Below are 15,052 nucleotides of genomic sequence, written 5' to 3'. Positions count from 1 at the left end.
AGCTTAACATGACACATCAAGTCAAAGAAAACATCACTCCAACTCATCATGGGTTGACCATGGTTAATTACTACAATGGAATTCAACTTAGCATCACACCATTCTAGTATCCTATACTAAGGTTAAACATGGAGAAATTTGTAGGAACTAATTGAAGGAAATAAAATAAGGCAAAAGATTGTAGAAACTGATTGAATGTAATTGTACAAGATTGCAAAATTGTTAAACGGATATCTTATTCATTTTGATTTACTTCGGTAATAGATATAATAAAATTACACGTACTGAAAGCTATAAAATATGAATACTAACAACCTTGTAAACTCTATAAACTGACCATTAATACAATAATAACGATATAATAGTTTAAAGGTGATAAAATCAGAATTAATAATAAGAAAATTGTGTTTAGAATCCCTAGACCAAATTTTGATAAAAAAAAAAACTTTTCTTCGTTAAAGGGTCACTAGATTTTAATAAAAGACATTTTTTGTATTAATAATTCAACTTGACTTTGTTGTGATTAAAATATAGAAATAGAAGAAAAATATTTTTAATACCTAATTAACAATCCTTAAATGTGATTTATGAATTTTAATTCAACTTTCCAATTTGGTGGTGCAAAATTGGTATCCTAAGAATAAAGTATATGTGGGATTGTCAACTTAATGAAAATTGTGGAATGAAGGGTTTTGGGCATTAAGTAGTATGCCACATGTTAATGGAATTTCCCTTTCAATTTAAAAGTGGGTTTCTTTGTACCTTTCACATTTTTTATGGAAAAAAAAAATTGTTCTATTGCCAAAACAATATGCTCATCATGTCTCACAAAGCTTCTTTAACATGTTTTTCCATATATATCTATTTTAATACAAAAACTCAAAATTTAAGTCATCACATCAAAAGTGATTAGTAATTTTTAATACTTTTAAGTTTTTGTTAATAAATAATATTTTTTTTTGTTTGCCTTTTGCTATGGGTTTCTTGACTTGTGAAATTAAAAACTAATGTAATTTAGAGTTTTTTTAAAAAATTTGTAGAGGGATGAAATAAATAAAAAAAATTCTACAAAAAAAAACACAAGTAACTTTGTGGATTTTTTTAATTTATTTTCACTAATAACTTATTGAAAAAAAAATCAACTTGAATGAACTTTGAGGTAAATTCAATATTTTACTAAATTTGTTTAAAAAAATATCAATAAAACAATTCAATTACGATAACATTATTTCTATACTTATTTTATAAAAGATATTTGACTTTTAAAATAAAATATATGCATTGGATGGAAAAAAATTCTAAATATGAGTTTAATATAAAAGAAAATGGTCTAAAATAAATTGTCGAAGAAAGTAAATCTTAAAGTTAAAAATTTTAAGCAATTTAAATAGATTTAAGGAATAAGTTTTAATGTAAAATAAGAATGGTAATAAAAACATAATAGCTTCTTACATAATGTTCATTGGAAAATTTACATTCAATATTTATATCTAAAATTTTTTTATTGTTATTTTATTTAATGTGATATACTTATATACTATATTTTATAAAAGTTTCACTTGTACTTTTTTTAAAACAAGTCAACTTAATACTTGTAATATTCATGTAACTTCTACTTTGATAAAATATTTGTCTCAATTTATTATTTTTCTTTCAACATATATAATCACTTTCTCAATCTCTTAATTTTTTTTATTAATATAGAGTATAAAATGTTTTTATTTATTGTACCTAATCTTAACATTTTGATATTTATAGTATTTATAATTTGAGATTTTTGAAAGGTCATAAAATAATATTTAGTTAAAATTTATGTCAATATACTTAGGGAGAATAATTAAATTTCAACCTTACATTTCAACAAATACAAATTAACCAAGTCTAGAAGCTATTTAATTAATTAATCATTTTAGACCATTGAAATTTCTTAGTTTTTGACTTCTAGAAGAAAAAAGTATATCACTGTGAACCCTTATTTATTTGATAATATTAAAGTTTCTACATTTGAAATATTGTGTCTGTTTGTTTAATTATTTTTCTGGAAAAATATGTTTTAATAGAGTAATAATTTATAATGGTTTTAATAGTTTTAGATAAATTTATTTCATTTGTTTATAAGAAAAAATTGATACTCATATATAAGTACATTTTTTCTCTTTTAATTTTGATGTTTCTTAAAATAAAATCGAGAAAAAACTCTAAATTTTAAATCAAATATTACTTCTAATTGATTATTAACATCATCTCAGAAATCGAAAAAATATCATTATAAATATTTGTTTGTTTGAAAAGAGTGTTATTATTGATTTTGATTTTATTATTATTAATTTTGATGTCATTTGATGGGAAAAACACATATACATGCGAAAACAACACACATAATCACGAATTAGGTGGTTCGGTCGCCAATTGCAACCTACCTCCACGGGCAACTATTAGGTTTTAATTATATCCGGTTGCACACCGATTACAAGTAGAATGATCTCTTTAAATAAATATTATAAAAGGAACACAATCATTAACACAATCATTAAGTTCACTCACTAAACATGATTAAGTTCACCCATAGTCCAACTCAATTGTTTCTGACTTTATACCCAAAAAAAAATGATAGCAGAAAATAATTTTTATTAATTTTATATATTTTATTTTGCATTTGAAAGACAGTGTAAATGAAAAATGAAATAGTATTTAACTCTCATTTTTTTTTCTCTCCGTAAAAAATAAATAAGTAAATATATATTTTATTTTCCAGATTCATTTTATGAATTTTGGGACATGCTGGTACAGTGTGGTTGCAGGGTCCCATGGCAGACAAATTAATTTTTATATATTAATGGTTTAGTAATTAATTTATAGAATTTTTCACTGTTAACGTAAACTGAATCTTGTAGGTATCACTAAATTTAGAAGAAAAAAAAACATATTTAAATTATAATTTTGAATTTATTTAATCAGATTAATAAAACATTAAAACTGTTAAACAGTTATAATCTATAAAAAATCTCTAAACTCTTAAAGATGGCTCTTATTTAAACTCTAATAATTTCATTATCGATTTTTCTACCTTCATTATGTTTTTTCTTATCTTTTATTAATAATAATATTATTATAAAAATTTGTTATAAAATAAATAAATGCTAAAACAGTACTTTGTACTTTCAATTAATACTTTGCGTGTCGTAGCCGTCGGATTAGTTATAAACATACATTCTTAATTATAACATTAATGGCCCACAAAACTTATCCACATTTTAATTTATATTATTATTATTATTTTTATATAAAATACTACCTTCATTTTCATTTAAATAAAAAAAAATATTGATTTTAACTACTTTTACTTCATTTAATTTTATTTATCCTGAAATACCCTAACTTTATTAATTAAATTTTAAAAAATAACATTATGCTTATTACTTTGATAATTTTTATATGTTGAGATTCAAATTTCAATTTTTTTAATTTGAATTGAATAAATCTAGGTAAGAATATTTAAGAGGAATTTAGTCTAGGTAGTAAAATTTAAGAGAAATAAAGAAACAAAGAAAAACCTAAATGCCATAGTCAATATAATAAAAGTCACTACTAACTTCTGAAGAAAAAAAATAACTTCTTAAATACATGATGAAATATAATTTGAAAATTTTGGCTAGCATTTTTTTTCCAACATTTATGATAAATTAATAGATGGAAGAACTTAGAAGAGGGAAAATAGATGAATTTCTTATTAATTAAATAGTCATCATCATAAATTAATTTTTTTTATTGAAATAAATTATTCTTGTAATTCAAGTTATAAAACTAATTTTTTGAAACATAAAGATAAGTAAAAAAATGAATCTTGTTTGATTTTATTGATAAATTAAAAATACTTTCCTAAAACCAAAAGAATTAAAAATACATTCACTTCGTTTTCTATAAAATAAAGAAAGTATTAAGGGCATTTTAATACACAAAATTAAACTTTCATTTAATTGAAATTCGTTACAAAATAGATTATCCATGAGTTTGATATTGAGATAAGTTGAAAACAACAACCCAACTTAATCGTAAGAAATTAAAAGCTCCTTTTATAAGTCTAAAAAAAACTATGAAAATTACTTATACAATATTATATTATTAAATTATATGAAATTGTACTAACATAATAATATTGAATCAAAATTTATTAAATATTACAAAAAATATTTCGCCTAAATAGTTGAATAGGATTAAATAAGATTAATTTTTATAAAAAAAACAATAATTTTAAATAAATAAAATTATAATAATGTCTAACCTAAAAGCTTTTATTTAAAAAATAAAATAAATAAATAAATAAAAATTGTAACTATCCACTTTTAAGATTTTCAGATCTACGTTCTACTTATATATGTTTGAAGGTAAATTAATAATCCAATATTTAATAACAAGATCAGCTTTTAATTATAAACCACTTCATAATATTGTAATATTTTAATTAAAAATAATTATAATTTTATATAAACTAGAGTGTTTTTTTTTAAATTACAACTTCAGATAAACAAAATTTACAAAAATAGGTAAATCGTATTCAGAATAAAAATCATATCCTATAAATAAGATTTCAGGATCACTTTCACTTCTGAACTTATTTATTTTCGTAAACCTTTTTTTACTCAAAATTACAATTTTAAAAAAAAAATACTAGTTTGATGTAAACCAAATAATTGTAGTAATTTCTCTCCATTCACAGTTTACTAACGGAATTTTTATTATTAAAAATTTGTATTTTAATTAATTGTAAATTGGTGTTCAATTTTTAAGATATAATTTTCATTTATGAAAAGCTCTTTAAAAAAAAATAGTTTTGATGGCAATGATTATGATGATGTATATAATAGTGTTCCATCATACCATACACTCAATGTGGAAATGACTCTAGGTCCCATTAAGCCAATAACTTTGAGTGCCAAACTTTTTCCCTACATTTGCACCAAACTATTTATATATATATATATATATATTATTTATACACTTAATTACTTTCTCTATAATTTAATTAATTTAATTTTTTGTATTTCTAATAGTAACAAATTTGCAAAAATCATGTCTCTTAATACATACTAGTCATTAGTTATTAGCCTTAAAATATTGTCCCAAAAAAAAACAAGATTAAGCATTATATAAACAAATAAATTTTAACCCATAGATTGATCATATTACTTTTTTAAAAAAATTAAATAATTTTTTATTAATAGAAAATAAATGAATAATGAGAGGTAATCTAACCTATTTTTTTTTTATAGAAAGTTGGGCACCCATGTGGGGTTGGGAAATATCTAGAGTGGTTTATGGGAAAAGAAAAGTAATGAAAAAGTTGTGCTTTTTAAATTATTTTGTGGGAAAGAATTCAAATTGCACAAAATGTAGGGAACCATGCATGCCTTTAAGCATTAACAAAGTTGTGGTTCACACAAACACATAGAAGAAGAAAGATGCAAAATTTAAAACATAAATAACACAAAAATATCAAATTTCATAGGATTCCTCTCTCTCTCTCTCTCTCTATATATATATATATGTATATATAGAATGATATTGATGAGAAAGTAAGTTGGTGGCTAAGCATAGTGAAGGTGACCCTCCAACTAGGAGGATTAAATGTGTCAAAGAAATGTGTATCTTCTAGTTTCTTATAGTTAGGTTAGATGTGAAAAACATGTTGAATTTCTTGCTCTTCTAATAGGTCAAAATGAAAATTTCAATTGTTCATATTGTAGGTAATGCATGACATTTTGTGAACTCATGAGAAAGAAAAAAGTATTTTATTTTAATTTTAACATGTAAACATGTCATTTTTTTAAAATATTACAATTAACATCTCTTTGATTATTTATCCATGTAAATTTTAGTTTTAACACAATGGCAATTTAAACAATGATAAAGGTAATAACTTTATGAGTATTTTCCATTGATAAGTTCAATATTAATGACCCTTTGAACTATATTTTGAAAAGGTATAATAGTTTTGGTGGAAAAAAATCATGGTTGTTTCAATGTATTAAAAATTTATGGTAGTATTATAATGTGGTGAATGGTGGGTTAGGAGGATTATAAATGTGTATCTTATAACTTTTTTCTTTGTTGGAAAAGTAAGTTTGAATGTGAGAAAAACACATTAATTGACCAAAATTGCATAATGAATTGGTGATGGATGTAAATAAATAATTTGAGACATGGAATTTCACAAAATCAAACAAGTCTCTAATGAAACTTCTAAAAAAAAGTAGGGTTTCAAAACTCTCTTTACCCACCAAAGAAGGTACACTATTTGTAACTTCTCTATTATTTTTCTTATTTGATGTGATTTAAAGAATGAGATATATAAGATGTGCAACCAAACACGTGCCTAATTTATATATATATTTATTTTTTATTTTTTTATATATTAATGTTAAAGGATAATGTTGAATCATTCACTCTTTTTTTTAAGCAAAACCAAGAAATAATATATTCTTCTTCTCTCATTATTTTATTAATTTTTCCCTTAGATTCCATGTTAACCTAATTTGGGTCATAGCCTTTCTATCCACTCTCATCTAATGTTAACTGCTACTTAAAAGTTAAGCCAAGAAAAAAAAATTACATTAACTTTTTTCGAAAAGAGAAATCTTATTTTTCTTTTTTATATTTTCATGGATTTGACTTTTGATCCTTTAGATTTGGTGTGTAATTTTATTCTTTCTAGTTTTAGTTATGACCTATTACATTTTATATTGATTTTTCAAGTAACTAATCTAATATATGTTCAATATTTATAAAAATGACACCCCATTTTTATTTATTTTAGTTATTTTTAACCAACCTTGTATATAGTTGTAGAAAATGTAATTTATATTAGCAAATTGTAATACCAAAAATACCCTATTTACATAATATAAATTTGAAATACTAAAATTACATATGGAATACAATAAATGAACATAACTTCATGCATACTACTAGAAAATGTTTCACAAATTAACCAATAATCTATTAATTTTATCATCAACATTTTGAGCATCATGATATTTTATAGCCAACAACATTACTCCATTCCCCCTACATATATGTTTGATTTTTCCTTTTCAACATTCATCAATTTAACTTCCTAACAAAAACATACCCAAAAATATAATATTGAAACAAACTTTCCAACATACCAATCATAAGAAAGTAGCAAAGAGGAAGTTGAAGAAGTTAAAAAAATCCACATAAAAAGTTATCTTCTACCATGATCCATTTGACATTGTTATCTTTTTTTTCTTCCTCTTAATGTCATCATCATGCTTAGGGAATTTAGTAACAAGGTTCAAACCCTTTTGCCCATACTTGAGCTAAAATTTGTCCTTTCTTAAGATTGACCTATTCCATATAGCTTTCATCAACTAACAAAACTTTAATAAGAATTAACTAATTTTGACTTTAGTCTATATAATTATTTTATTTGATTTTCATCCTTTGATTACTTGTTGAGAAGAACTAGAAGATGTGAGAAGTAAGAGATAGTGAAGGTTAATAGGTACTTAATTTAAGTGGAATAACATTTTAATTATCTCAATTTTTTTAATATTATAATAAAATGAATTATTAGTCAAATATTATGGGCCTTCAAATATAGTGCCCTTATCTTTTTGGTGAAGGAAAATTTCTGACTGCACCTTACCCATTGTGAAGTGCACTTGATTCACTTTTGAAATTTCAAAATTACTCTTCATTTTAAATTTGAAAATCTGAAATTCAAGAAATATTTTTTAGAAAAATAAATCTGGAATAGATTATTCTGTTTTGGAAATCAAATTTCGAAATAAAATTCGAAAATCAAAATTTCATTCTGAGAAACAAACCCAAAATGTAAAAAATATATTCTGAAAAAAATATCTAAAAATTCATTTAAGAAAATAATTTTCATAATTAAAAAATGTGTTTCAGATATAAAAATCCAAATCCAAAAATATTTTTATTCGCACCTTTTTTTTTTATTTAAGAACATTTTTATTATTTTACGTATAAGAACATTTTTATTAACTAATCATTTCGCAAGTTTTATCCTCTAATATTTTCAAAATACTTTACCATCAATTTGTTGTAATTTTCACACGTTTTACTAATTTTCTAAGTTCATAATAAAATGACCACGTGGCAAAAAAAAAGATCAAAACAATTATTTTGTAAACGTTGTCCCTTTGTGTTTTTTTTTTTATAATACATCATCGCTAAAAGTTTAAGGAACCCATAATGTGTGAAAATTAAAAAAATGATAAAATGAAGAAAAAAAAACTATTTATAGAGAAATGTATAAGGACAAAATGAATAAAAAAAAATGCTATTATCAAATCTCATTGAATTTTAATGCTATAATAGTCACTAATTGAAACTTTTTATCATCAAAGCTTGCTTGCTTTATATAAAGAAGAATTTAAGTACAATATTTTGTAGATAAAACACATTATCATCCAATTATAAAATTATTATATATATAAAAAAATACTAACATCACACCCACTAACTTCAAAATTTGTTACAAAGTCTCCATCCTTCTTATTCATAATCTCAACCAATCTTTATATAATCAAACTTTCCAAATTGTGAAAAAGGTTAAGAACACTCAATTTTGTATTACTCATCATGATGATTTTCAACCATGTAATATTTTAATCATATATTTACATTAAAATCAATTTTTAAGTAAAATTTTTCCTAAATAAACTTTAAATCTAACTCGATCTTATGAGACTGGTTTATAAGGTGAGATTTGCAGTTACTTGTATACTATACAATATATGGTGGGATCTCCCCCATATATTGTTCGTCTTACTCGTTTTTACATATAATTTTCAACTCAATTTAAATTACCAAGGGTTTATCTGTGAAAGATCTTCTTCCATGCAAAATATCTTCTCTATTTGTATAGATCAATGTCAAACAACAACATTTACATCTTCAAGGATCAAACTCCTGATGCAACAAAATTAGAGTTACTTTACATTTGCAAAGTTAACAAGTTGTGATGCACCTCTCTCTCTCTCACCTTTTCCTACCTGAAACAGTTTTCTTCACAGCTCCAACAGACACCAAAAACTGGTCAAGGGATGAAAGGGTCCTCATGTCATCTGGAGGAAAATAGCTGGCTGCTTTTCCCATGATTGATGAGAAGAGAAGGGAGAGTGAAGGCCATGCAGCATTACTTTCCACCAGAAACTCATCCAGAAATGCAAATGCAGCCCTGAAATCAGACCTGCTAGCACTTATTGGAGCAGCAAAGTGAGCAGGGATTATTCTCTTGAACCTCCAATCTCTGGAAATGCTATCAACCCATTCTCTAACCTGCATCATAACAAGTAACTCAAAATGTGAATTCAGGGGTTTTTCATCTACTTTTATTCCCTCAACATTTTCAATTCAAATTTGTGACTCTTGGAATTAACTTGGTTTACTTAGTTTTCACTTTTAGTTCAGAGTTTAATTATTGTACACTATTAGAAATGGTGCCAAAATATGAATTTTTAGATAGTAAGTGCAAAAATGAACAAACTTATCTCATAACAATTTGTAATTGAATGATAATATAAAATATCTTACTTTGTCACTATATTCTGACTGATATCATGAAGCATAAACACCAGACTTGACTAGGACACAGACATTCCAACAAAACTAGAGTCTAAAATATAAAACATTAGGAAAACATACATATATTGTTGGGTCTAAATCCTTCACAATGTAAGTAAGTCAAGTAAAAAATCTCCACATAGAAAGTAAGACTACAAATGGTCTCTATTTCTTGAATTAGATGATAAGTATTATCCTGATCTTGTTAAGGTCTTTTATACTAATATGAGAATTGATGGAATTATTCTTTAGTCCAAAGTAAAAGGTGTGGACATTATTGTTGATGACTCAATTTGGGGTGCTGCTTCTAAATGGACTTGATGTTTGTGGAAACAGTACTCCAACTCTTGCAGGTTTAACAAGCTCAAGGTTTATAAATCTTGCTTTAGAGATCTAATTCAAGGGTCAAAGGTTTTAATGCTGGAGTTATGGAAGTTTATGACAAAATATTGACTTTCATTTTAGCTTGGCAACTTAAATCAAGGGGGAGCAATCATGGTCTTTCAGATGAAGTGATTAGATTCTTCTTTATGCACTTAAGAGAAAAGTTAAGGTAAACTAGCCTTGTGTTATTTGTGGCATCATGCTTAAGGCAAAAGGATTTTCAAATTATAAGTTTCCTTATGCTATGTTTATCTCCCAAGATCTTGAGCATTTTGATGTCTTTTTGCATGGAGAAACATCACAAAAGTTAATTGCCACTAATTACATCAACAATGCACCTCTTGATAGAATGAGTATGGAAGAATATGACAATGGTTGGACTTTTCAGGAATATGGTCCTGCACTTGATGTTTCAATGAAAAATGTCAGGGAAGAGAATCGAGGTGAATATCAAGGAGAAGCTCAGAGGAAAACAAAAGAAGGTTGAACTTTTTCAAAATCTAGAGCTGCAAAGTTCTCAGCTCCAGTTAACTAAAATGATTCATTTTCAACCCCTGAGCGTTTCCTATGTATTTTCCTTGTTTTCTCTGTAATGTTTGAGTTAGTTTATTGTTGTGTTTCTGAGTTTTTAATCAAGTTAAGAAATGTCATGTACTGCAATCTCTTTTATTGATGAAAATCTAAGTCTTTGTGTGAAAAAGAATCTTCTGATAGCTTAATTTTTAAAAAATATACAATTACATTTGATGATGCAAAGAGGGAGAAGAAGATTACTTGTTGGGGAGTTTGTTGACAAGTGATGCAATGCCTCCTTACAAGTGATGAAGATTTGAAGATTTCAACCTTATATTAGATCTAATGCTGATGTGTGTCTAGTTTGATTATTAGTTAAACTTTATACAATAAGATGTTAAAAGACACATGAATAAGGTTTTAAAAGCTGTAGAAATTTTTTGTAGACATTTCTGATTTAAACCATTAAATAGTTCAAACTGAAATATGGAAATAAAATTAGAACAAATTAACAAACTAAATCAGATTTACATATTAGAAATAGAAGGCAAAATCTGATACTTGTCTGATTTAATTGATGGAATCACATTTAATTCGATGCGCAATAGATTTATTTGATTTTAATCCACTAAAATGCATAAGTTTTGCTTATGCAGAACCCACCAAGAACATTTTAACAGATTTAACTGCATGTACAAAAAATTGAAGGATATCATACATTTTTGGAACTTCATTGTATTACCTTCTCAGGAACTTTGCTGAAGACCAGAGTCTTAACAATTGGTGAAACTATCAACTTCTGTGACATCTGTGCAAAGCTTGCATTAGGTTCTAAAAGATTTGATGGACCAAGAAACAAGATTTGTAGGACCATTCTTTCCCATCCTGCAGAATAGAACCATCAGGTTCAATTTGACACTGATGTCAAATGAAAAGTAACATGCTTAGTGCAAGTTGAAAATAATAATAATCACAATAGAGGCAACCTTTTTGCCGGTTGCTTTTGTTGTCAACTACAGGATCATCAGGTACCTCCTTTCCTTTACTCAGAAGTTTCACAGCTAAACCATTTTGTGCAGATGCTAACAAGGATTCTTTGCTTATACACTCAGGTGGTTGTCTTGGGACAAAAATAACAGCGTCTGTCACCAATAGTGTTTTTGAAGGTTTGTGGTAGAAAGCTACCTCCACATAAGGTCCTATTCCTAAAACAACCAGGAGTACATTGTTGAGAAAATCAGAACTAATTCTTCCTTTTTGGTGTAGATACAAAATGGACACTTGCCGAAACAATAAACAAATAATAGAAAATAGAGCAAAAATAGAATAATGACACCGAAAATTTTTAACGTGGGAAAACTTCCTCAACTTGAGAAATGAAAAAACACGGGACCTAGTCCAAAAAATGTCTCCACTACTATAAAAATAGGATTACAATATTTGTTTCTTTCACTCTGTGAGGATAACATAAATAAGATTTTTCATCATGGATTTACAAGGATCGAAAGGCATTTAGAAGAGATTCTACAAACCTTATTATACAATTACTTAGCAAACATTTGGTTAAGCTTATAAAAGTGACTTATGTGTTATAACCTCTCCCACCTTTCATTTGATCAATGTGGTTAGAGAACAGGCAAAGAAGGGATCACTGGAAGTTGTTACAAAGCATCTCAAGGTAAATAATATCTTCAAAATGTTGGTACTTAACCATGTCGAATGACAACATATGATCCATGTAACTGACTTTACCTAGTGGGATAAGGTTTCTTTCTTTTTTGTTGTAGCCTATTTCAATAAACTTCATTGTGAAATGTATTCAAGAAAGCTTATTTAATAAGTTCTGAGTAAATAAGTGTTTCAATTTAGCTCTTAACCCAAACATGCCCCAAGTCTAAAATTATGTATGAAGAAGTGGTAATTACCAACTTCTGGTGAGCTTAGAATCTTTTGCTCTATTTCTCCAGCCCAAGGAGTGGATAAATCATCGTCTATCAAGGTTTTAGCACGAAAAATACCGAAGAATTCCAATGGTAAGTTCAATGGCCAACTCCATTGCCTTGGTGCCACCCATACCTGAGCAAGGGGAAATTTTCTAGAAAATGGACCAACAAATACTTTGTGCTCATAAGCAAAAGTGGGGAGAACAATATATTCAACAGGAGCCCCCAATTCCTTAATAAGCTGCAAGAAACAAAAAAAATGGCATGTTAAGAAGGCATAACAAAATCACCCTCTTGATGTGGTTTTTTATATATTCATGTTCTTGTAAAAGTAACCTTGATCAAGTAATAGAAATTGCCAAGCAGCATGGATAAGGAATCAAAGTTTGCATTACTCTTACTAAGGTTGCAGATTTCAAAACACTAACATTGTTTTACTTTCATTGAGGTTTACTACAATTTACAAGTTTGCAAGCTCAAAGTAAGAGGTGAACCTGAATACACTCATCAGTTGGTGCTATGGGTGCATGAACCCATAAGCCCCCAGATTTGAGTTTGATAACAGTCATTCTTATGTTTGTGGAAACACTGCTGAAGCCTAGTGCCTGCTCTTGTTCGAATAGCCATATACAACCCTTCACAGCCTACAACATGATTAAGAGAACAGTAGCTGTTAGTGTCTCAAGAACAGAATTTCCAGCCAAAATTTGTAGCAAAATGTTCCCAAGAAATAACAGGACTTCTATGAACAAGGAAATGCCAACAATATGCCACTAAGCTTTGTAAGCAAAGCCAAAGCAAAACTTATTTCACCAAGTAGTTAAAAGCATTTTATTTGAATCCAATAGAAGTAGAGGTTACAGTGATTTTCACATCTAGTCTCAGGAATTTCTTCATTGTTCATTCAATCAATAATCCATCTGATATACCATGAATTACTTTCCCAGAGAAATTAGGAAAAAAAAATATACATACATGTTGACATTGTAAAGGTTTTTTACACCATCATCCAAAAAGAAACAATCAAACTTGTTGACCTTTATAACAACTTTCATAAAAGTCATTAGAATGATTTCTGATTGATTCACAGAGCAAACACTTTTGCATGCATGACTACATCACTATCAACATCAAGTCATAGATATGCAATTCAAGGAACAAAAACCTCAACCAAATCAATTCAAAATGATCAAAACAGTCATCCAAACATCAGATAAAGCAAGAAGGCATACCTCAGTCCTAATAGTGGACCTGTTGAGAAAAGGACCAAGTGGGAAAGGGAATCCAGTGATGTTGAAGTAAAACCTGCCACCAGAATTGCTCTTTGTGACACTTGGAGTGGCTGAAGCCACCACCAAATTGGCCAAGTCTCTTCTTTGTGGCCTTGGTTTCAGATGCAAGCAAAGACCCTTCAAAGATCCCCCAGCAAAACTTGAACTTGAGTCACCCAAGTAGATGGGGTTCTGCAAAAGTGTGGACTTTGGAGAAGAAACAGCAATGGGTGCCACCATTTTTTGATGAAACCTCACTTTGTCACCATAAAGCAATGGTTTTGAAACAGTAATTAACAAGTGCAGTGGTAAGCACTGTTGGATATGCTTTGGACACGTGGACTTTTGTTGGTGGATTGTCCTTATGAACCTCAGATTTATTGTGGAAGCAGTGAAGTAATGCTAATGTTTGAAGTGTACAAGAAAACATAACTACCTTTGGATAAGGACAAAACTACCTTATCAACTGATTAAAAACTTTTAATAATTATATAACAGTCTAAAATGTGAGAATACAGTGTTTATTCAGAAACTACACTAAGAAGTAAAAATCTGTCATCTCATTCTTGTTGAATAAGAGATTCTATGTATGATTCTGAATCTTAAAGTGTTATAAACAAAATAAAACTTAAAGTTATTCAATATTTATTAATTACATATTTATTTCTCTCAGACAAATATTACAAGATACACTAAGGATAAGGTGAGAAAATAATATATTAAAGAATAAAGTATAAAAATAAGTAAAAAGATAATTTTATTTTATTTTATTTTCACCCTAAATTTGATAAACTGGAAACTTTTGAATTAATCTCTAAGTTTATTGAGCAAATGGATTTGAAAATTAGAACTAATATTTTTTAAATAAAGTTAAGACAGTTTATTCGTTTTATATAAATATTTGGAAATAAAAAAATATAACAATAAGACAATTTTGTATAAGTAAAAATAGGATAAATAATGATTTTGGTATTTGAATATATAAATTAGTATGATTTAGTTTCTTTTAGGATAAAATTAGTCTTTCAATGTATGAACACTGTGATTGAATGCATAAAATATGTAATAATTATATTCTGTTGTAATATTTCAGGATCAATTCAATATTAAATTAAACTTTTAAGAACTTTTGGATGTTAGGTTATAAAATTTAAGATTAAATTATACTATTTTACAGATTAAGAGCTAAATCAAATATTCAGTTGATTGAAAGACTAAATATCGATCACTGATTCAAATTCATTTGTTAAAAATAAATATAAAAATGTATTTTCTCAAAGGGTGGTCTTAAAATACTTTTAGTAATGGATACGACAATTTGTTATA

At 26.9% G+C, this 15,052-nt stretch overlaps 1 protein-coding gene across 1 annotated transcript; it reads right to left on the bottom strand.

Moving 5' to 3' along the window:
• Positions 1–8,885: 8,885 nt before the first annotated feature.
• LOC137836941 (lysine-tRNA ligase) lies at positions 8,886–14,176 on the bottom strand. The gene is made up of 6 exons (XM_068645746.2): positions 13,688–14,176; positions 12,950–13,099; positions 12,438–12,696; positions 11,499–11,717; positions 11,255–11,397; positions 8,886–9,330 (listed from the first exon to the last, which is right to left on the bottom strand). Exons 1-6 carry the CDS (start codon positions 13,964–13,966, stop codon positions 9,031–9,033), a joined length of 1,350 nt encoding a protein of 449 aa, XP_068501847.1. The 5' UTR covers positions 13,967–14,176; the 3' UTR covers positions 8,886–9,030.
• Positions 14,177–15,052: the final 876 nt, after the last annotated feature.

This window comes from Phaseolus vulgaris, chromosome 4 (genome assembly GCF_051622355.1).
Source record: "Phaseolus vulgaris cultivar YP4 chromosome 4, ASM5162235v1, whole genome shotgun sequence".
Lineage (NCBI taxonomy): Eukaryota > Viridiplantae > Streptophyta > Magnoliopsida > Fabales > Fabaceae > Phaseolus > Phaseolus vulgaris.
The sequence above is the reverse complement of the archived record's forward strand: the minus strand, read 5'-3'. Positions and strand labels throughout refer to the sequence as shown.

Coding starts and splice junctions, on each gene's coding strand:
- LOC137836941 (XM_068645746.2), bottom strand. CDS start 13,966: ATGGTGGCACCCATTGCTGTTTCTTCTCCAAAGTCCACACTTTTGCAG. Junction 11,718..12,437: donor TCTAAGCTCACCAGAAGTTG/GTAATTACCACT, acceptor TGGTTGTTTTAG/GAATAGGACCTTATGTGGAG. Junction 11,398..11,498: donor CAAAAGCAACCGGCAAAAAG/GTTGCCTCTATT, acceptor TCTATTCTGCAG/GATGGGAAAGAATGGTCCTA.